The 21,566-nt window shown below is 41.6% G+C and overlaps 1 protein-coding gene across 8 annotated transcripts in view; it reads left to right on the top strand.

Moving 5' to 3' along the window:
- Positions 1–21,566, top strand: part of VPS13D (vacuolar protein sorting 13 homolog D) — a 246,311-nt gene that overhangs the window by 147,479 nt on the left and 77,266 nt on the right. For all 8 annotated transcript variants that reach the window (XM_059045745.2, XM_059045813.2, XM_059045803.2 and 5 more), the window contains 2 exons: positions 9,237–9,371; positions 10,536–10,703. In XM_059045745.2, the coding sequence (XP_058901728.2) occupies positions 9,237–9,371; positions 10,536–10,703 (303 nt within the window). The remainder of the gene's footprint in view (positions 1–9,236; positions 9,372–10,535; positions 10,704–21,566) is intronic.

Below are 21,566 nucleotides of genomic sequence, written 5' to 3'. Positions count from 1 at the left end.
AGCCTTTAAAAGGTTTCACAAGGTGGCCTACAGCAGCCCTTTTCCCATTTAGAGCATTGGGGTATTACAAAAGAAGGGCTTTAATTGAGCAATCTAGTTTGGAAGAAAACCCACATTTTAATGGTCGGAGAGCAAGAGGGTGGGGGTGAGGGGGAATTTCAAACAAAGACACTATTTAAAAAGCCTAAAACTGTCTTCTCAAAGGCTTGAAATAATTTGTTGGGAAACTTCAGACCCTTTACTTTTTCCTCCCCTCCCTAAATAAAAACCAGATTTGTTAAAAGGAAAAAAGATCCAGTATTGTTAATTGTATTTCAGAAAGTGCCAGAGAGGGAAATATCCCTGTAGTTTTAAACACTGTCCCAAGAGGGAAATGGGCAAATACCCTGCTTCACATAAACAGTTTCTATGTACCATAAATAAACCTTTAAAGAATGAATTCCAGACAGTTTTGTTTAGTGCAGGATAAACTAAGAAAGGAAAGGACATGGCCCAGGGACGAGCTTGTGATCTGAGACCTTATGGCATATGGACAGGTATTTCTTCTTTCAACTCTATAAAGTTTCTGGAAGACTTCAGCGGTTTTTGTCTGGAGGAAGTAGGAATAGACAGTTTCCTATTTTTATTAGGAACTTATGAGCACAGATTGCTTTCTCCAGAATCCATTTTATAACAGGAAACTGTCTGCTACTTGAGTAAATAAGCATCAACTTTGTATACTACTGTATTTGATTAGTCATTCAGTTACTACAAGAAAAAGCCCTGTTTGGCTCGGAAAGAGGGAAACTCTCATCTCCTCTACTTTGACTCACCAGAACAACCTGAAGGTGGCAGAGTAATTCATACCAGTGTGTCATATCTCAGCTTTTTCAAATGTGGGAGGCCCCAAAGCAGTACCAGGTAAAGATCATTTTTACTGAAAGGCCAGAATACTCCTTGATTCAGACAAAGCACGTTAGCCACTCAGAGAGGGGATAGTGTCTCTCGTGAGGGCTTTGACAACTTAGTAGAGGTTTCAAAGTGTTTGTGTTATGGGTGGTTCTTCTTCTTCAGTGTTTGGTTGCAATGAGAAAGTTGGGGTACAAAGCTTCTTGCCGTATGCCTTTGTTTTGATCTCATTTCCTCTTTTCTGAGAAGAAAGTAATGCTCAGAGTTGTACTGACAAAACAAGCTGCTGAACTGATGTCAGTACGTGGCTTTCCTAGCATATCTATTTATTGTGGGTCTGAGCAAAGCAGTTGAGGCTACGGGGCCTCAGTTTCTGTGTCAGTGAAATGGGGAAAATAGTGCCTGCTCACTTCATCATCACTCACCACGTGCATGGGTGAGACAAGCAAGGATGAATAGCAGAACATTTTTCAGGAGAAATAGAATAATCCTCTTTTCTGGTCTTCATGCTTTCTACCTGTTAGGTAGTTGTGGTTGTGAAGATGAGCTTGTTCAAGTCTACGAGCTACTAATAACTAGCTACAGGAGTTTAGGCCGCCCACTTAACATTTCTTTGGTTTTATTTATTCAAAGAAATGAGAGTGTTAGGCTGAATTAACTTGAGGATGCTCTTACTCTCTGAAATGTTTTGTCCTGAAATTTAGTAGGAGGTTGTGAGTGACTTCCCAAGGCACCAAGTGCAGTGGCCTTTTTTCTGTCCTCATCTTTGTCGGATGCTCTGCCATATTTGATATTGCTGACCTCCCTGTTCTTGACGTTGTCCTTTGCTGGTTCTCCTGTTACTCTTCTGTTTGTTTCTTCTCTCTCCTAACCCATATGTTTATTTTAAAGGGCCATTTTTCTCCTCTGTGAACTAAACTGGTCATATCACTTGTCCATTTTAAAAATCATTTTATTGGTCTTTTATCTCCTCTTATTTTAGAAGCTCCTTATAGAAGTTTTGTCTTTGTTGTAAGTTGCAAGCATTTTTTCTTTGGTTTTTCATTTGTCTTTTTTACTTTGCTTTTGGTGTGCGTATTGTTTTTAAAAATCATACAGAAGCTTTTTATTTTATGTTGTCAAACTTCTCAGTCTTTTGCCTTTTGAATCTGAATTTTGAGTCACAAAAAAGTTTTCCCACTCTGGTTTTAGACAGTCTCATCTAGGTTTTCTTCAATTCTATAACTTCATTTCAATTAAACATGCTCTTGTTCCAGAAGAATTTAAAGCAAACTCTGAAAATACATGCTAAAGGATTAAAAAATAAGTGAGAAAATAAAATAGAAAGTCCAGTAAATTGCACATTTATATTAAATTATTTTAGTATAAAGGCATTTCAGTTCAGTGGGGAATATATAGATTTTTTTTTTTTTTTGCGGTTCGCGGGCCTCTCACCGCTGTGACCTCTCCCGTTGTGGAGCACAGGCTCCAGACGCGCAGGCTCAGCGGCCACGGCTCACGGGCCCAGCCGCTCCGCGGCATGTGGGATCTTCCCAGACCGGGGCACCAACCCGCGTCCCCTGCTTCGGCAGGCAGACTCTCAACCACTGTGCCACCAGGGAAGCCCCTATAGATGTTTTAATAAATGCTATTGGACTAATTAGATAGCCATATGGAAAAATATAAAATTAAATTTATTATTCACACTCTGTATAAGAATAAATTCCAAGTAGATTAGAGATTTACTGACATTATTAGCATGGAAAAGTGTTTTTACATTTAAAAAAAGAAGAGTATTTGGCATGCTCTCTAAAATCTGTAAAATGTCCATCATGTTAAATAAAAATATAATTGGAAAATAGACCATATCCAAAAATTGTTAATTGGAAAATAGACCATATCCAAAAATTGTTAACTGGCTTATAGCAGACCCAAACCAGCTGAGAACTACAAGAAAAGCTAGATTGAAAAAAACCCAAAAGTCTGTTTGAAGGTATTGGAAAGTTACCAAGACAGCCAGTACTTGAGGGGCCACGATTTATGAGAGGAAGGAAACTCGATAAGGTGAGCCCAGCATTTACTCTGGTTTTATTTTTGAGACAACTCTAATTTGTAAGTGGTGTAGGGAGAAAGGTAAATAAGTCAAGCAGAAAGCAGCTGCCCGAAGTCAGAGAATCTGAGGAAAGCTTTGGGCAGTCTCACGGGGCTGGCCAAGCAAGAGTGAGACTCCATTGCTACTGAGAGAGCTGGTAATTGAGGGGCTCATATCTTTTTTTTTTTTTTTTAATTGAAGTATAGTTGATTTACAATGTTGTGTTAGTTTCACACGTACAGCAAAATGATTCAGTTATACGTATATCCTTTTCCATTATGGGTTATTACAGGATATTGAATATAATTCCCTGTGCTGTACAGTAGAACCTTGTTGTTTATCTGTTTTGTATCTGCTAATCCCAAACTCCTAATTTATCCTCCCCCGACCCCCTCTTTCCCCTTTGGTAACTACAAGTTTCTTTTCTATGTCTTTGAGTCTGTTTCTGCTTTGTAAATAAGTTCATTTGCATCATATTTTAGATTCCCCATGTAAGTGATATTATATGATATTTGTCTTTTTCTGACTTATTTCACTTAGTATGACAATCTCTAGGTCCATCCATGTTGCTGCAAATGGCATTGTTTCATATTTTTTTTAATAGCTGTGTGTGTGTGTGTGTGTGTGTGTGTGTGTACACACCACATCTTCTTTATCCATTCATCTGTCGATGGACGTTTAGGTTGCTTCCATGCCTTGGCTATTGTAAATTGTGCCGCTATGAACACTGGGGTGCATGTATCCTTTCGAAATAGTCTTCTCTGGATATATGCCCAGGAGTGGGATTGCTGGATCATATGGCAACTCTATTTTTAGTTATTTAAGGAATCTCCATACTGTTTTCCATAGTGGCTGCATGTATTTACATTGCCACCAACAGTGTAGGAGGGTTCCCTTTTTTCCATACCCTCTGTAGCATTTTTATTATTTGTAGACTTTTTAATGATTGCCATTCTGACTGGTGTGAGGTGGTACCTCATTGTAGTTTCGATTTGCATTTCTCTAGTAATTAGGGATGTTGAGCATCTTTCCATGTGCATTTTGGCCATCTGTATGTCTTCTTTGGAGACATGTCTGTTTAGGCCTTCTGCCCTTTTTCTGATTGGGTTGTTTGTTTTTTTGTTATTGAGTTATATGAGCTGTTCGTATATTTTGGAAATTAAGCCCTTGTTGGTCTCATTGTTTGCAAATATTTTCTCCCAGTCCGTAGGTTGTCTTTTCGTTTTGTTGATGGTTTCCTTTGCTGTGTAAAAGCTTATAAGTTTGATTAGGTCCCATTTGTTTATTTTTGCTTTGATTTCTTTTGCCTTGGGAGAGTGACTTAAGAAAACATTGCTACGATTTACGTCAGAGAATGTCTTGCCTGTGTTCTCTTCTAGGAGTTTTATGGTGTCATGTCTTATATTTAAGTCTTTAAGCCATTTTGAGTTTATTTTTATGCACGGTGTGAGGGAATGTTCTCACTTCATTGATTTACATGCAGCTGTCCAGCTTTCCCAACACTACTTGCCAAAGAGACTGTCTTTTTTCCACTGTATATTCTTGCCTCCTTTGTCAAAGATTAATTGACCGGAGGTGTGGAGGGGCTCATATCTTACAGAGAAGGGACAGGCAGAACAGAAACCCCAATCGTCTGAGCTGTTTTGTTTCTTGAAGCAGATGCCAATTTCTAAGTAGTCTGAGAGAAGCCAAGCAGAAAGTAGCAGCCAAGAGGCTAACTAAATAGATCTTTTAGCAGTTTTATGGTGCTGGGGAGATTACAAGGGGAGGAATGGAATTGGTTTTCAGCTGAGACTGCTGAAGGACTATACCAAACCTTATAAAGGTGGAAACAGACCAAGATTATCTTTACAAAGACTGAAAGCCAGCCTTGAAAACACTGATTGGATTAATAAGCCTCTTTAACTGCCTGCCAGAAACTAAAGACTAATTTAAAATCTAAAAGTTTTTATACAGAGTGTAGCATTCAATCACAGATTACCAGGCCTATCAAGAGAAAAAACAGACGCTAGAAACAGACACTAGAAACAGATAAACCAGATGTTGACATTATCAGACACAATTTAAAATAAGTGTAAACGTGTTCAAGAAGTTTACCAGAAAACTATAATTTATATTTTGAACATAATCAGATAATAAAGAAATATTACAGACTAGAATTTTTTCACAAACATAGAAGAAAGAAATTTGGACAAAATGTTATCAAATCAAATATAGCAATGTATAAGAAGGAAAATACAGTTGACCCTTGAACAACATGGGGTTTGAACTGCATGGGTCCATTTATATATACTGATTTTTTTTTTTTTTTTTCCAGTAAATACAGCACTACATGATCACGGTTGGTCGAATCTGTGGATGTGGAACTGTGGATATGGAGGGCTGACTGTAAAGTTACATGAGAATTTTTGACTGTGTAGGGGCTTGGCACTCCTAACCCTCACATTGTTCAAGGGCCAACTGTATATCATAACTAAATCAGGTTTATGCCAGGGTTGTAAGTTTACTTTACATTTCCAAATAAATCATGTCATTCACCACATCAGCAGAATGAAAGAATTAAAAAATATGATTACCTCAATAGTTGCACAGAAGTCTTTTGACAAAATTCAGCATCCATTTATGATAAGAACTCAGGAAACAAAAAAATAGAAAGGAAAAAAAAAAAATAGAAAGGAAATGCCTTAATCTGATAAAGTGTCTCCATAAAAAAGCTACCCCAAATATCATACACAGTGATGATCTTTTGAAAGCAGGGAAGGATGGCCATTATCACCACTTCTGTTCACTGTTATGCTGGAGATCCTAGCCAGTGCAGTAAATAAATAAAAGGTATAAAGACTGGATAGGAAAATGAAAACTTTATTATTTGCAGAGAATATGATTACCTAGAAAATCTAAAAGGATATACAGCTAAGTTATTAGAATAAATAAGTAAATTTACCAAGGTCACTGAAGACATTGTACAAAAATCAGTTGTATTTCTATATATCAGGGAAAAGGAAAATTTGAAGGATGTCTTTACAACACCATTAAGAAAACATCAAATACAATATCATCTATTGCTGTGTAACAAATCATGCCAAAACTTAGTAGTTTAAAACAACCATTTTATTTGTTCACAAATCGGTGGGTCAGCAATTTAGACCGGACTTAGCTGGGTGCTGTTTCAGCTGGACTTAGTTGTGGTTATGGATGTGGCTACAGTCACCTGCCGGTCAGCTGAGACCAAAGGGTATATAAGATGACCTTACACCCGTGTCAGGCGCTTGTTGTTGGCTGTCAGTAGACCCCCTTCCACGTGGTCTCTCGTCTTCAAGGAAGCTAGCCTCAGCCTCTTCACATGGTGGAAACATCAAAAAGGGCGGAGCAGAAGCTCCAAGATCTCTTGAGGCCAAAGCTCAGAGATTGCACGTGCTACATCTGCTGCACTTTATTGTTTGAAGCAAGTTATAAGGTCACTGCAGATTCAGGTGAAGGGGAAGTAGACTCTGCTAATGATAGAAGATGCAAAGAATTTGTGGCCATTTTTACTGTACCACAGATACCTAGGAGTAAATCCAAGGAAGTGTGTACAAGACCTCTGCACAGAAAGCAATTAATTATTACTGAGAGAAATTTTAAAAGGCCTAAACAAGTAAAGGGGTGCACCATATTACTAATACATTGGAAGATTCAATATTATAAAGTTGTCATTTCTCCTCAAATTGATCTGTAGATTCTAATAGAGTCTTGATGAAAATTCTAGCAGTTTTTTTGGTGGCAGATTGACAGGCTGATTCTAAAATTTATTTGGAGATGAAAAGTGCAAAGAGTAACCAAGGTAGTCCTGAAGAAAAAGAACAAAGTTGGCGAGCTTACACTAACAGACTTCAAAATTATTATAAAACTATAGTGATTAAGACAGTGTGGTATTGGCAGAAGGCAGGGCAAAATGAAACACAAAGGAGAATCCAAAAGCAGGCACATATAAGTACATTCACTTGACTTATGACAAAGTTACACTGTACTACAATAAGGGGAAGGATGGCCTTTCAATAAATATTATTCAGTCGATTAGATACCCATGTGGAAAAAATGCTTCTTGATCTGTGCTTTAGAACATATATAATAATCATGTTCAGGTAGATTGTAGATTTAAATGTGAAGAGTAGAACAATAAAAATTCTGTAAGTAAACATATGGGAATATCTTTATGACCTTAGTTTAGGTAATTTCTTAACTATGACATAGAAAGTTCTTTCCATAAAGGGAAAGATTGTTAAGTTGGATTTCATTAAAAGTAAGAATGTCTGCTATCAAAAAACACCAACGCGTGATAAGACAAGTCACATAATAGGAGAAAATATTTGCAATATATTCATGAAACAGAAGGCTTGTATACAGAATGTATAAGAAAAACTCCTACAAAACTATAAGGAAAAAACAGACAATCCACTATGAAAATGAGCAAAAGACTCAAGTAGGAACTTAACAAAAAAGTATATCCATGAGGCTGATGTGTGTATTATCAGGTGCTTAATCTCATCCTTCAGCAAGAAGATGGAAATTAAAACCACACTGAGTTACCATTACACACCCGTTCGAATATTTGTTTTTTTAAAAAGCTATCTTTGGGACTTCCATAGTGGCGCAGTGGTTAAGAATCCGCCTGCCAGTGCAGGGGACACAGGTTCGATCCCTGGTCTGGGAAGATCCCACATGCCGTGGAGCAAATAAGCACGTGAGCCACAACTGCTGAGCCCGTGTGCCACAACTACTGAAGCCCGCGTGCCTAGAGCCTATGCTCTGCAACAAGAGAAACCACCGCGATGAGATGCCTGCGCACCACAACAAAGGGTAGCCCCCGCTCGCCGCAACTAGAGAAAGCCCGTGCGCAGCAGCAAAGACGCAACACAGCCAAAAATAAATAAATAAATAAATAAATAAATTTCTAAAAAGCTGTCTTTACCAAGTGTTGGTGAGGATGTAGCATAATGGAAAATTTCATAGACTGCTGCAGGGAGAGTAAGCCAGTTCAGCTGCCTTGGAAAACTGCTTGGCAGCATAGGCTATAAGGTTGAACATATACGTTCTTTATGACCCAACAGTTCCACTTCCAGGTAGATATTCACGAAAAAATGCATACAAATGTGCCCCCAAAGACATTTCCAAGAATGTTCATAGCAGCATTGTACATAATAGCAAAAAAATGGAAACAGCACAACTGTTCATCAACAGCAGTGGTTCAATAGTTTTATTCATATGTTGGCATACTGTGTAGCACTGACGGCTGTGTGCAACAAACAACTTAGTGACTCTCACAGACTTAGTGTTGATGTCAGAGCCACATAGAACCAAGTCCATACTGATGATTGCATTTAGATAAAATTCAAAGCAGGAAAAACTCAGCTGTGGTGCTAGAAGTCAAGATACTGGTTACCACGGGCTTCCCTCGTGGCGCAGTGGTTAAGGATCTGCCTGTCGATGCAGGGGACACGGGTTTGAGCCCTGGTCCGGGAAGATCCCACATGCCGCGGAGCTACTGAGCCTGTGCTCTAGAGCCCGCGAGCTATAATTACTGAGCCCACGTGCCACAACTACTGAAGCCTGCATGCCTAGAGCCTGTGCCCCACAACGAGAGAAGCCGCCGCGATGAGAAGCCCGCGCACCGCAATGAAGAGTAGCCCCCGCTCACCGCAACTAGAGAAAGCCCTCGCGCAGCGACGAAGACCCAGTGCAGCCAAAAAAAAAAACAAGATATAAATTAAAAATTTATTTTTTTTAAAAAATCATACTGGTTACCTTAGGGGAAGAGGGGGTTTTGATGGGAGGTCCACAAAGAGGGGGTGGTGGTGTGGTGCTTCCAAGTTGGGGATAATAACCGACTTTCTGGTCTGCGTGGTGGTTACATGGTTGTGTTTACTTTGAGAAGAATCACTGAACCGTACATTTGATTAGTACACCTTTCTGTGTGTGTGGTATGCTTCAGTCAAAAAGTAGAACATGACAAACATACAGATCCAAAACAGACCAGAAAGAATTATTCTGTGAAGCTAATAGTGTTTATTTCTACATGATATGTGTTACTTTGAGTGATATATCTATATATTTTTATATATATTCCTAATATTTTACTTTTATAATTACAGGGGAAAATCCTTATTTATGAATATCATAACCTTGACTCTCATTGGAAAGTTGACCTGACTTGTAGCTTTCATGGAATTCAGAATCACAGTACCCTGGGCGGCCGTCATATGGCTAAAGCATGTCGTTGGCTTTCTCCCCTAACTAGGCCCTAAAAAGCACCTTGGGATTTCCATTGATTCGGTTTGAAGATGCCGTGATTAATCTGGATCCATTCACTCGGGTGCATCCCTATGAGACCAAGGAATTCATCATCAATGATATCCTCAAACATTTCCAGGAGGTGAGCTTTGGAGCAGTACTTAGTGGCTGGTGCATAAGCAGAATGATTGTCTTAGTTGTTTGGGAATTTCTGGTTACTGAGAGGTCACTACTGACAGCCCAGATGAACATCTCAGCTCTGATTGTGTGTTACGGGGTCAGGTCACAGCCCGTGACGTCCACGCACATCATGAAAATCTTGAAACAGTGCATCTGATTTATGAACGGATAATCTTGTCTCTCAGAACTGGTCTCAGGGGCTTCTACTAGATCAGTCACAATCTTAAGGGTTTAATTGAGGCTTTCATGACAACACGAAACACTGTGAATGTGAACCCTGTTTGCCAGGCACGGACCTACTTTCAGCGTCCGCGTCAGTGTTCTTGGAGCCTGTGAAATCCTGCCCTAGAGCTGAACCTAAAAAGTTTTTATCAAGTTGGATATTTTCCATTTTGTATTTATTATCCAGACTGCAAAGACCAAAATCTAAAGCCAGGACATACTCTTTGATGCCTAGAAGGGTCAAGATCATATCAAATTTATTTGCTGTCAGAGTTAAAGTGTATCCTATGGGCGTTCCCTCCTCTCCTTCCTCCCTCCTATCTGCCCCCTTTCTTGCTTTGCTTCCTTCCTTGACCTCCCTCACCGGTGATATTTCCACTGCACTGTGAGGAGAGTGAGACAGCGGGTATCGCTGGATGTGGAGTCGGGCAGCGGGAGCACACAGGAAGTGGCGGGTTGCTGGGTAGGTCTGAACGTGCCCACTCTCTGCACCACCCGCTCGGGCAGACTCGGAGGGGGCTCCAGGCTCCAGGCCTGCTCCCTCCCTCACTTTCCTTTTAAAACTCTCCCCGCTGCTGGCTAATTCCCTATTTGTAGAGCGATGGAAAGGAGAGCGTGCTATATATACTAACAAGTATTTGTAAAGAGTCTTGCCCGTTTCATAGCTTTTTTTTCTTCTTCCGAAAGGCTTCGAAGAGTATAAGAGTACTGAGAGTATCGAGAGAGGTTTAGGGCAGAGCTCACGAAGGGCAGGAGCTCACAGTTGATGAGAATTACAGGGTGATTGTTGGTGTTGGTGGGAGTGGAGGGCAAGAGAGATTTCTAACCTTTTTGCTTGGGATGCTCGATCTGCAAATATAAACAGGTGCCGGTTTTCTTCTTCTTTCCCTGCTCTGTTTGACAGGAACTCCTCAGCCAGGCGGCTCGAATCCTGGGATCGGTGGACTTCCTTGGCAATCCCATGGGGCTTTTGAATGATGTTTCTGAGGGGGTGACTGGGCTGATAAAGTATGGGAACGTCGGGGGCCTCATCAGAAACGTCACACACGGGGTGTCGAACTCTGCTGCCAAGGTAAGGACATGGAGGTGAGATTCCACTGTGATCAGCCTCAGGAGTCCTCAGAGTTACTAGGTTGTGAGAACTTACATACGTGGCCTTGGCTTCATCACCCATGTGCTCTGCCTTTGCCGCACCTCCAGGAACCCGGCCCCGGTCCGTCCAGTGCCCCTCTGCACCCTCTCCCCTTCCTCCTCTCCGTTTCCACTGCCTTCATCCAGGCTCTGGTTGTCCCTTCCCTCGCCCACTGCCGTAGCCTCCTGCCCCCTGAACCCACCGCAGCTCTCACAGTGCCGCCAGAATGAACTCGCTTCATAAAACATAGAACTTGATCGTGCCGTTCTCCCGCCTAAAATTCACCCGTTATTACCCACAGCTCACAGGATAAAGTCCAAACTGTGGTACGGCCTTCTAGAACGAAGCGACCCTTTAAGTCATCTGAGTCTGGCGGTGGAAAGACAGCAGTGTAATTCTGCTGTGTCTTGCTGTCTAGCTGGCTTTTTTGTTCATTGGCCTCCTGTTTGATGGACATCTTGTTATGCCATAGTTTAATTTTTGGCAAGAGCTGATTTTACATGTGAAGCTGGAAAAAGGTGAACGTAGTTGAAGGGGGGTTGCTATTTGATAACATGCAAAAGGCGTCTAAAGACTCTGCTTTCCTCCCCTTCCTGTCAGCTCGACAGAGTTTCCTTCTAGAGATTGATCTTTTCACAAATGAACCAGCATTGGGAGAGCGCCTGTGCTCCCCACTTGTTTACCATAGAGCGTTGTCGTAGCAAAGTCATAGGTGCACTTGTGCCGTGGCCACTAGGATGGTGGCTTCACCGTAGAGAGCCTTTCAGGTGCCACGTAGGACTTTATCTTGACGAGCAGGTAAGGAGGTAGAGTTGAACGGCAACATTTCTTTGTTGCATAGCATTCTTGATAATAATGTGTGAAAGTTGGGAATTTATTTCTGTTTTCCAAGCTCTTTTCTAGAGCTGCTGATTCTTTAGTCAGATCAGGTTTTTCAATACAGGCAGATCTCGTTTTCTTATGCTGCACAGATAGTGCGTGTTTTACAGCTTGAAGGTCTGTGGCGACCCCACGTGTCCAGCACGTCTGTCGGCACCATTTTTCCAGCAGCGTCTGCTCACTTCATGTCTCTGTGTCCCATTTTGGTAATTCTCGAACTATTTCACACTTCTTCGTTATGATTATATTTGGCACGGTGATCTGCGGTTGGTGATCTTTGATGTTATATTGCAAAGATTATGATTCGCTGAAGACTCAGATGGTGGTTAGCATTTTTTAGTAATAAGGTATTTTTAACTTAAGATGCACGCATTATTTTTTTAGACATAATGCTGTTGTGCACTTAACGACAGTGTAGTGTAAACTTGACGTTGTCTTCGCTGGGAAACCAAAAAATTTGTGTGACTCACTTTATTGCAATATTCGCTTGATTGTGGTGATCTGGAACGGAACCCACAATCTCTCTGAGGCATGCCTTTGCTGGAGTTACATTAAGCCAGAACAAAATGTACTGTTTGGCTTGTGGTTCAAAATAGGCGACACTCTTTAACTTCTAGAGAAAGGGTGAAAGGTAGAGAGGCAAGAGACTTTCCAAATCATGGTTTGGAATTGGACTCCGGGTCACAGTCTGAATGAGTGTGCACATTTCTGCCTTGAATCATTGCCTATGCTACCCTCGGACCTTCACCCCTGACAGCAACATAAAAGTGACACAGATTCCTCAACGTTCTTTTGCCACTAAACTTGATATAAACAGATACAATTAAAATATTTACTTGTATACACCTGTAATTTATATAATATTGTACATCAGCTATACTTCAATTTAAAAAATTTAGTTGTAAATGCTCAGTTTAAAGATTTTACTTAATTTTTTAGAACTCTAATTAACATAGGACAGTCTCTTTGGTTGTATAATTCCTTCCTTTATTTTTGTACCCCTGGGCTTTGTTTTCATTTGGGAAAAAAAAAAAAAAAAGGCACTTATGGTTTATTGAAAGGCCTTCCTCAGCCTGGAATATGCCCTGACTTTATAGCTGACTGTGAAAGTAAAATGAGATATGACCTTATGAAAACTTTGTAAAACATGAACTGAACAAGAGAAACGGGTTTTCACTTTGACTCTTAGGTTTACATCAATGTAAAATGTACAGACTTTAGCCACCAGGAAACCATTAATGCCCTTGAAATGAAAGCCAGTATATTATAGCCTGCAGAAGAGGAGGGTCTCAGGCTCGGAGAGTGGGAGATTCACACTCTGTGTGGGCCAGTTTGGCTGTTAGGACCCTCTCGCTACCCTTGTGGATGAGAATGAAGACATCAGGAACTTGCCTGTGAGCTCTACACAGGTGAGACCTTGCGTGGATTTCTCCAGAGTTTCTCTGCAGCATCCCGGTGAAAAGGGTTGGCGCTTTCTTTATTCTCTCTCATTCGGGGACATCTCATTCATCATCTTCTTCTGTTTTCCCTGGAAAACCGTTTTTGAAGCTTGAGGATCAGTATGAGAATATAACGTAAGCAGAAAGAAAGGGCAGCGTACTCCTCACCTCCACCCTCACTCCCAAATCCATATGAAGGCCTGGGTGGCAGTGATCTTGTGCCTTGCTGGATATCATGCTTTATCTTGTTGTTGGATTTGCATAAGGGTACTGTTTTCCAGGACCCAAGGCCTCTTGAGTGGGAACCCTGCTCCCCATGCGGTCGGCGTCCTTCTTCATGCTTTTTCTTGCCTTTAGTGAGCTAATCAGTATTTGCATCACAGACTGCTACTCAGAGGAATTGCTATGTAATTTATTTTGATACCAGGAACCCTGGGTGTGTTATAGCAATTAGTCCATATATCTATCATGAGAAAGCAAAGAGGCTTAAAATTACCACTTCATTTTGGAAATGGTAGCTTCAAAAGCCAGGTCTATCAGCTAAATGCCCATTCAGGTCATCTGTGATTCTGCATGTATGCAGTTTGACCAAAGATTGCCATTCTCTTGTAGTTTTGTGGGTTGAAATCAGACCTTTAATGTTGCTGTGGGGGAATGTTTTGTTTGCTTTTCTGTGTACACAAGAAGAGTTTAAGGAAGTGCAAATGACCACAGTAATCAACTGTTGGCCTGTGGGAAGTATCCCTTTAAAGAATGCCTGAGTTCCAGTGGTTAAAGAACGGGGTCAGACAAGACAGAGCTGCACCTCGCCGAGCCCCAGCCAGCCAGCCCCACTTGGCTGCAAAGACCAAAGGGCTGTAACTTTTTTTAAATTATTATTATTTTAAATAAATTTATTTATCTAGCTGTCTATCTATTTATTTATTTAATTAATTTTATCTATTTTTGGCTGCACTGGGTCTTCATTGCTGCATGCGGGCTTTCTCTTGTTGCGGCGAACGGGGGCTACTCTTCGTTTGTGGTGCGCGGGCATCTCATTGTGATGGCTTCTCTTGTTGCGGAGCACGGGCTCTAGGCGAGCGGGCTTCAGTAGTGTGGCACGTGGGCTCAGTAGTTGTGGCTCGTGGGCTCTAGAGCACAGGCTCAGTAGTTTTGGTGCACGGGCTTAGTTGCTCTGCGGCATGTCGGATCTTCCCAGACCAGGGCTTGAACCCGTGTCCCCTGCATTGGCAGGCGGATTCCCAACCACTGCGCCACCAGGGAAGTCCTGTAACCTTGGTTTAATAGGCTTTGAATGTAGTGGAGAAGCCCCATAAACCTCTTGAAATTAATTATAACTATTGTATATATGTGTATTTTCCTGAAGCAAGGATCTGAAGTTTTTATTGAATTGTCAGAGAGGTTCATGCCTCCCAAGAGCTAATAAATCATTATTGTAGGCATAGGGTTGAGCATTGAGGGCAGTTGGTAGTCAGAATACCTGGGTCTAATCCCATTACCCTTAAATAATCTTTTCCTCTGTTGATCTTGAGGGATTTTTTTTTTCAATCTATGAGAATTAAAGTGGGACAGGTAATTTGCCCTGTCCCGCTGACCTGAGGAGCAAAAGATTTGAAGATGTAAAAACCCAGCGAGAAGTTCAAAGGGAGTTCATTCTGTCACACAAGAAGGTAATAGACCTACGGGTCTTAGCTGTGTGTGGGTAGATGTTGCGAATTATTCACAGCAAATTTTAAATTTCAGGTCTACCATGTCCACTTCTGGAATTTCTCATTACATTTTAAACTGTTATTTAATTTATTTCATATTAGCATCAAGGAACCAGAACTAGGAGGTAATCTATGCCCTTTATCCCCTTTGTTTCTCTTAGCCTTTTCTTCTGTTCCCCCAAACCCCAGAAATCAGTTTTTGGATTCCAGATCTAAGGTGGTAGGATTTAGGGATTAGCCACCAAGCTGTGAGCATCTATCCCATGTCTCCCTTGCCTGGATCTTGGTAAAATGACTCTAACCCTTTGAGTAGACCCTCAAAGATCTGATCGTATTCCTAAGGCCATGACAGGATGATTGCCTCTGGAATCCTTTCTAGGAATATGATTTATTTAAGAAAAGCACAGCATTTCAAATTCCAAAGCCATGTCAGAGGAGCAGTTTCCCTCCGCTGCACGAATTGAAAAGAGCATGCTTTTCCCTAGTTGGGTGTCATTTGAATATCTGCAAGACCCTTTAACCTCTTTGAAAGCCAGAGAATTGGGGAGATATTCATTGAACAAATTTCCTCTCTTAGATAGACTCTCATTTCCCTTCTGTCTATGATTATTTTGTGATTATTTTCATATACTTACAGAAAAATTACATAGTTATTCTTAAAATTAAAAAAAGTTCTTTTCAAACCAAGAAAATCTCAGATGTTAACAGTAGAACAAATGATTCCATTCTCTTGTCTGCCCCTGTAGAATCTGAGTGTTTTCTCTGTACAGCTGTCATCTGGTCTTCCTAAGGGAAGAAAGACAATAGCGTACTTAATTTCTTCCAGCAAAGGAGAGGAGCACTTTTGATCATCACTAATGGAACCTCTGCTCTGTTCTGTCCTACTTTCCATCCCTCTCTTTGTGTCTTTATCAAGGCTATATAGGATGCTTTTGATCTTCGGTACTTTTTTGATCTCAGTTATGTTTTGACTCTACGCTTATGAATGCAAATATTTTAATAATTTTCCCTGTTTCTAACTAAAAGTTTTTCATCAAAGGCAGTTGTTGTTCATGGAATTAGAATTCATGGTTTATTATTCACTGAAGGTTAGTTTTACTGATGACTTTTACAATTGTATGATAGGTTTCTTTCTTTCTCTTAGGCTGTAGAGCATTTATTTCTACCAAGCCCAGGTTTCCCAGCTCAGATTCTACAGATCTAAATTTTTGTCAAGGAGAAAGGTGCAGGAACAGGGTTGAAACTCCCTGCTTCATTATGGAAAACATACTCACTTATAAACATTAATTGAGCACCTTTTTGTCAGGCCTTGTGATAGACTCTTTATGTCCATTGTCTTGTGTATGTTAATCTCGATTCTTCAAATCAGGAAGCCAAGACTTAAAGGAGTTAAACAACTTTTTCAAGGTCATACAACTGGAAATGACAGGGAGAGGATGAAACCAAGTCCAGCTAATTCTAAAGGCCTTGTTTTTTCCCCTCTGGGATGCCTCTCCTTTGTGTGTGTGAGGCTTTCTTCCAGACACTACAGAGAATGTGAAAAGTTGCGTACTGTTAGCTTCCCACCAGAAGCTTATTATTTGACATCACTTGGTTAGCCTGTAAGGTGGCCGCTGTCACATCACCTGTGTCACAAAGCAGGCCCTCAGGGAACGGTGCTGCTGGCGGTCGTCCTTGTGTGGGGTTAGGTATGACCGTCGCCAGCTGCTTTATAGACAGTAAGAGCCTTGGTGACCGCAAACGTGGTTTTACCCACGTGATGTCATTTGATCATCAGAATAACCCGGTCAATAGATAGGACAGGCAGTATTAGCCCCAGTACATAAGTGAAGAAACTGAGGCCCAGAGAGGTACGGTGACTTCCCCAGGGTCAGCCAGGAACCTGTGGAGCCAGCACCTGATCTTCTGCAGTGGCGTCTGAATTTTCATTTTTCGTTGCACTTTGGAGATATTGCTAACTGCTTGATTTGTTCTAGACATTCCTCCATCTGTTAAAAAATAAAAACAGCAGTGAGAAAAGCAAAGAGCCCTGCCTCAACTCAGAATGAATTTCGATAGCTTTTAGGAAAACCATCTGAAGATAAATACAAGCAAGTTAAGTGAGGAAGGGAGAGAGGGAAATTGAGACTGTTTGCATAGTTCAGTAGAAAACCTAGCTAGCGCTTTAGATGGTGTTTTGTTCTTTGGTCTCTGCTTGGGGTACCATATGTGGAGGAGCCACTTCCCTTCCGAGAGAACCTTTCACTGGCCCTTTGTGCCCAGGAAACCAGATTTGGGGCATAGCGGTGATCCAGTGGAAACTGACCTCGTGTCCTTGCACCCAGGGATTCTCAGCCAGCCCCTGCCACTGGCCAGCCTCCTATCATATATCCTGTGACCTGGTTGAGGGCAGAGGGGTCCATCTGCCTTTTGTTTAAGATAAACAGCATTTGTTTGTATTTGTTTTGTAGGCAGTCTATTTATAAGGCTCAAATGAGACTGAGCCACTGTTTATTCAAGGCAAAAGTTTTATCTTTGCACAAAAGAATGTACTGGAGTGCCTGCCTGCATGGATTCCGAAGGGGAAAAGTCAATTTATGACTTGTATCTGTTTTTGTCATTATGTATGACTGCTCCATTTTATAGTTGAGCTGATATCCCCATAATAGCTTTTCCATGTACCTATAAGCAGCTAAGAGGTGAATGCCTTCTTATAAGCATTGGGGTTTCAGTGTATTTAAGTTGGCATAAAACTTTAAGTTAAATGAAATTCACTTCAGACAGTGATCTATCCCTTAGAAAATGTAGAGTTTTCTATTTTCAGAAAGACTTTGATCCGAAATAAGTCACCCAAGGGATTTCTTTTCCAGCCAAGAGGAGGTGCCTTGAAGTTGTTGTATATAGAGAAATGACTCAAATTCTTGGCAGCAGAGCTTTTGTTTTATTTTCCTCTGATAACCTTGAATACTAAAATGATTCTTTTAGTCTGAGCTCTTTTTGGTTAGAGGCAAATTTTAGATGCTGAATGACCCAGCAGTGACCTATCCTAACTTGGTCAAACCTCAACTATTTGCGGGAATTGGAAGTGTGTTGGGCGGGGGCGGGCGGGAGAAGTGGAGGCATGAGAACCCCATGAGTGGCCAGAATTCCCAGGCAGTCCCCACCTTGCTCCACTGAGCAGCCTTGCTCACGAAGGAGCATGGAGAGTAGTGGGGCTTAGCTGTCCTCTTGTTCTACCCTAATTGAGCAGCTCGGCCAGAAGTAGCAGAGAATGACACCACCATTGACTCTGTTATTGAAACAGAAAGATTGGAAAAGTTTAGAACTTGTCTTCATTTCTTAGCAGTAGTTCAGCTAAGAGTCAGGTCTTTAGTTATCTCCTTAGACCAAACATCTCATGTTTCAGAGGAACTCACTCTGTCTTCCTACACTGCAGTCTATGGTGGTGGAACAGTATGTTCGGTTGCTAAATCGAAAAGACAGGAAATATTTGTGGCCCCCAAAGAGCAGTGGTTTTCTACCCTAGTGTAAACATGGTGAGTAAAAGAATAATATGTTCAAGCTTTTCTTGGGTTGACTGGTTACCCCAGAGACGTGGTGGTTCTCCCTTTTCTGCGTTTCAGTATTGTTCGTATCAGAATTCGGCCTTTTTTCTTGAAAAATTGTGACAAGCTTAAATGAGACAAACTGTTAGCCCAGTTTTATAAACACATGAAGAACAAATCAAATTCTAATTCTTGGCACTAAAAAGTCAGAACACTCACTCTGTTTGGAAGGTCCTTCGGGTTTTCTGTGCCTCTTTCTCCCCTGTAATTGGTGTCTCTCTCCATCTTGAAGAAAAGCTAAATCAAAGTGTTTTCTTAGGAGAAATAGGGGATTCCTTGGAATATCATCCTTAAAAGTCAGAAAAGGATGTGTAGCCACCATTTATTGGGTGGCTCCTGTATGTCAGGTAAGGAGGGCTAGGAGCTTTACAGATGCTATCTCATTTAATTTTCACGTGTACCCTATAAGGAAGGAAGGATTATCTCCGTTTTACAGATGAGAAAAATGAGACCACAATGGCTAGTTACCTTGACTAAAATTTAATAATGAGTATTGGAGTCATAAGTTTTAGGAACAAGTGATTTGGGAGTCTGTATATTTTTCCTCCACATAATGCAGCTTCTCAGACATAACCCTCTACAGAACCCAAGCCAGTGTAGAAGCTAAAACACAAGCAGTTGAAGCTCCATTCCTTCCCAACTTTTTTTTTCCCTTCTATGTTGGACCTTGGGATTTTCCAACTGTAATTTCCAGTCTTGCTGAATTAATCTTTACCATCGGGGAATCCCTAATCTCGTGTAAAAGGATTGAAATGGGACGAAAAGATTGAGTTTCCCTTAACTGAACAGAAGATGACTTAAAATCGTTTGAGGAAGCTGGCTGTACTTTCTCACACACCTGATGTGCTTAACCCAAGATTTTTTCAGATTTAAATAATTTGATTTGCACACTCAGGCCTTTCCTCCGCTTTGACAGGGGAGCAGACCAGAGCTTCGGGCCACCTCAGCGTGTGCTCCAATAGCCAGCTTCCTCTAAATGTGCATGTCAAATTGTGATTTCCTTAAGCTGTTTACTGAACTTCACTACTTTAAGTGTTTCTAAGCAAGTAGGATGTCATTTTAGAATTTGGTTTTCAGCACAGAGGTCATGAAAGTAGGGAGACTTGTGCTTTCCCACTATCAGTTAATGGCAGAATATAAACTCATTCTCTCCAGTAAGTCCTTTTCTTTCCTTGCTCACCTCCCCTTACTCTGAAGTACAGCTTTTCACATTTTGTAGAGGTGTTTATGTCTCTGAGTTCTGCTGGCACGTTGGCTTTCAGACGCTTAGGGACACCATTGCTGCAGTTAACAAGCCGGATGGAGAGCACTGGGGATGGTGTGTTGTCCTGAGAGTTCTATGGTTGATTAGTTCTATGGACCTGACCCGGGCTTTGCTTCTTGGAGAAAAGGAGAAGTAAGGTTAACTCATTAGAATTTAATAATCCCTTATTAGAGTGATAATAATGCCACTTGGTATCTGTCTTGATTTCCAGTCGTTGATGAAGGACTTATATCTCTGGTCCCGTCTGTAAGCCTGAACGCAGGTGACGCTTTCATTTACTGCCGCCGCAACTGCCGCCGCCACCAGGAAGAAACCGAGGCCCAGCGGAAGTAAACAGCTTGCCCAAGGCGGCCAAACAAAGTGGTAGAGCTCTGGGCTCTTTCCTTGGCCTCTGACTTCTAGAACATTGCTGGGCAGTACTTCTTGAATCTTACCAGATACTACAGAAACCACCATCTCCACCCGAGACTCGGGTTTCCGGTCATCGGTGTGGTGCGAGCTGTGTTAGCACACCTTTCCTGCAGAGGGGGTTTCAGAGAACATGGGGGGAGAAAAATGTACCTTTCCCTAAAGAGGCTTATTGACTCATTCGTTAACCACGTGCTGTGTACGCGAAATGTTTGGGAGCTCACAAAGCGAAAGCATGATGAGAACAGTTCTTAGAGCAGCGTGTTTTGTGGAGCGGAGGTGGTAGGGAGAAAAATTTCAGCTTACATCAGGTCATTCCAGTAAGTGATTTCTACATTGCCGGAGGTGAGTGGAAATAAGAGAGACCGTGGAAGAAAGAAGGATGGCACTTCCAGAACGGGTGAGAGTCTGGCTTTGCCTTGGCTTTCCTCAGAGCCAGATGATGACATGTCCAGGCCTGACTCTTAAGGGGGGCTCAGCATGTCCTGAAGTGGTTACTTGGAGGCCCAACTGGTCAGTAAATAGTAGCAGAGACGCACCACACTTAGGTCACATAGGCAAATGGCAGTGACAGCTTCTCGTCTCTTTTTTATTAAATACCAGCGGGGAAGCCCTCCTGTGCAAATATTTGTAAGAACAAGGAAATTTCCTAGTTAGGCACATGAGGAGGGTGGAGATGAGCCCCAAAACTGGGAGCCAAATTGGGGAAGTCAAGTGAAGTGAAGAGAGAGTGGCGGAAAGCCGGCCATCCGGATCCTCTCTGTTTCCCCAGTGATGCTTGTTCTCTCCTCATCTTTGCACTGTTGCTCATAACCTTTCCTCTCTCTGGAATGCCCTTCTCCCCATCTCTGGCCAAATGGTTCTGAGTGTGTAAGGTCCAGTCCAGATCCCTATAAGGTCCTCCCCGCTCTGAATTCCCAGAGCACTCTGCTTCCGTTAGGGCAGTGACCGTGTTTTTCCTTGGAAAATACTAACCATTTTGTGCACGTCCCAAACATCCATTTAACAAGCATTTATCGTTGTCAGTTAGGTGCTCAGTTCTGTAGCAAATACTTAGAAAAGTAAAACTTTAAAAAATTTAAAAAAAATTTTTTTTAACATCTTTATTGGAGTATAATTGCTTTACAATAGTGTGTTAGTTTCTGCTTTACAACAAAGTGAATTAGTTATACATATACATATGTTCCCATATCTCTTCCCTCTTGCGTCTCCCTCCCTCCCACCCTCCCTACCTGACCCCTCTAGGTGGTCACAAAGCACCGAGCTGATCTCCCTGTGCCATGCGGCTGCTTCCCGCTAGCTATCCACCCTATGTTTGGTAGTGTATATATGTCCATGCCACTCTCTCACTTCGTCACAGCCTACCCTTCCCCCTCCCCATATCCTCAAGGCCGTGCTCTAGTAGGTCTGTGTTTTATTCCCGTCCTACCCCATGGCTCTTCATGACATTTAAAAAAAATTTTTTTTTGAGAGATATGGAACAGGTAAGCCAGATAAGAAGTAAGTCGGCATAATACACA

The sequence above is a fragment of the Kogia breviceps genome, chromosome 1 (assembly GCF_026419965.1).
Source record: "Kogia breviceps isolate mKogBre1 chromosome 1, mKogBre1 haplotype 1, whole genome shotgun sequence".
In the NCBI taxonomy this organism is placed as follows: Eukaryota; Metazoa; Chordata; class Mammalia; order Artiodactyla; family Physeteridae; genus Kogia; species Kogia breviceps.
This window is presented reverse-complemented; position numbering and strand designations above follow the sequence as displayed.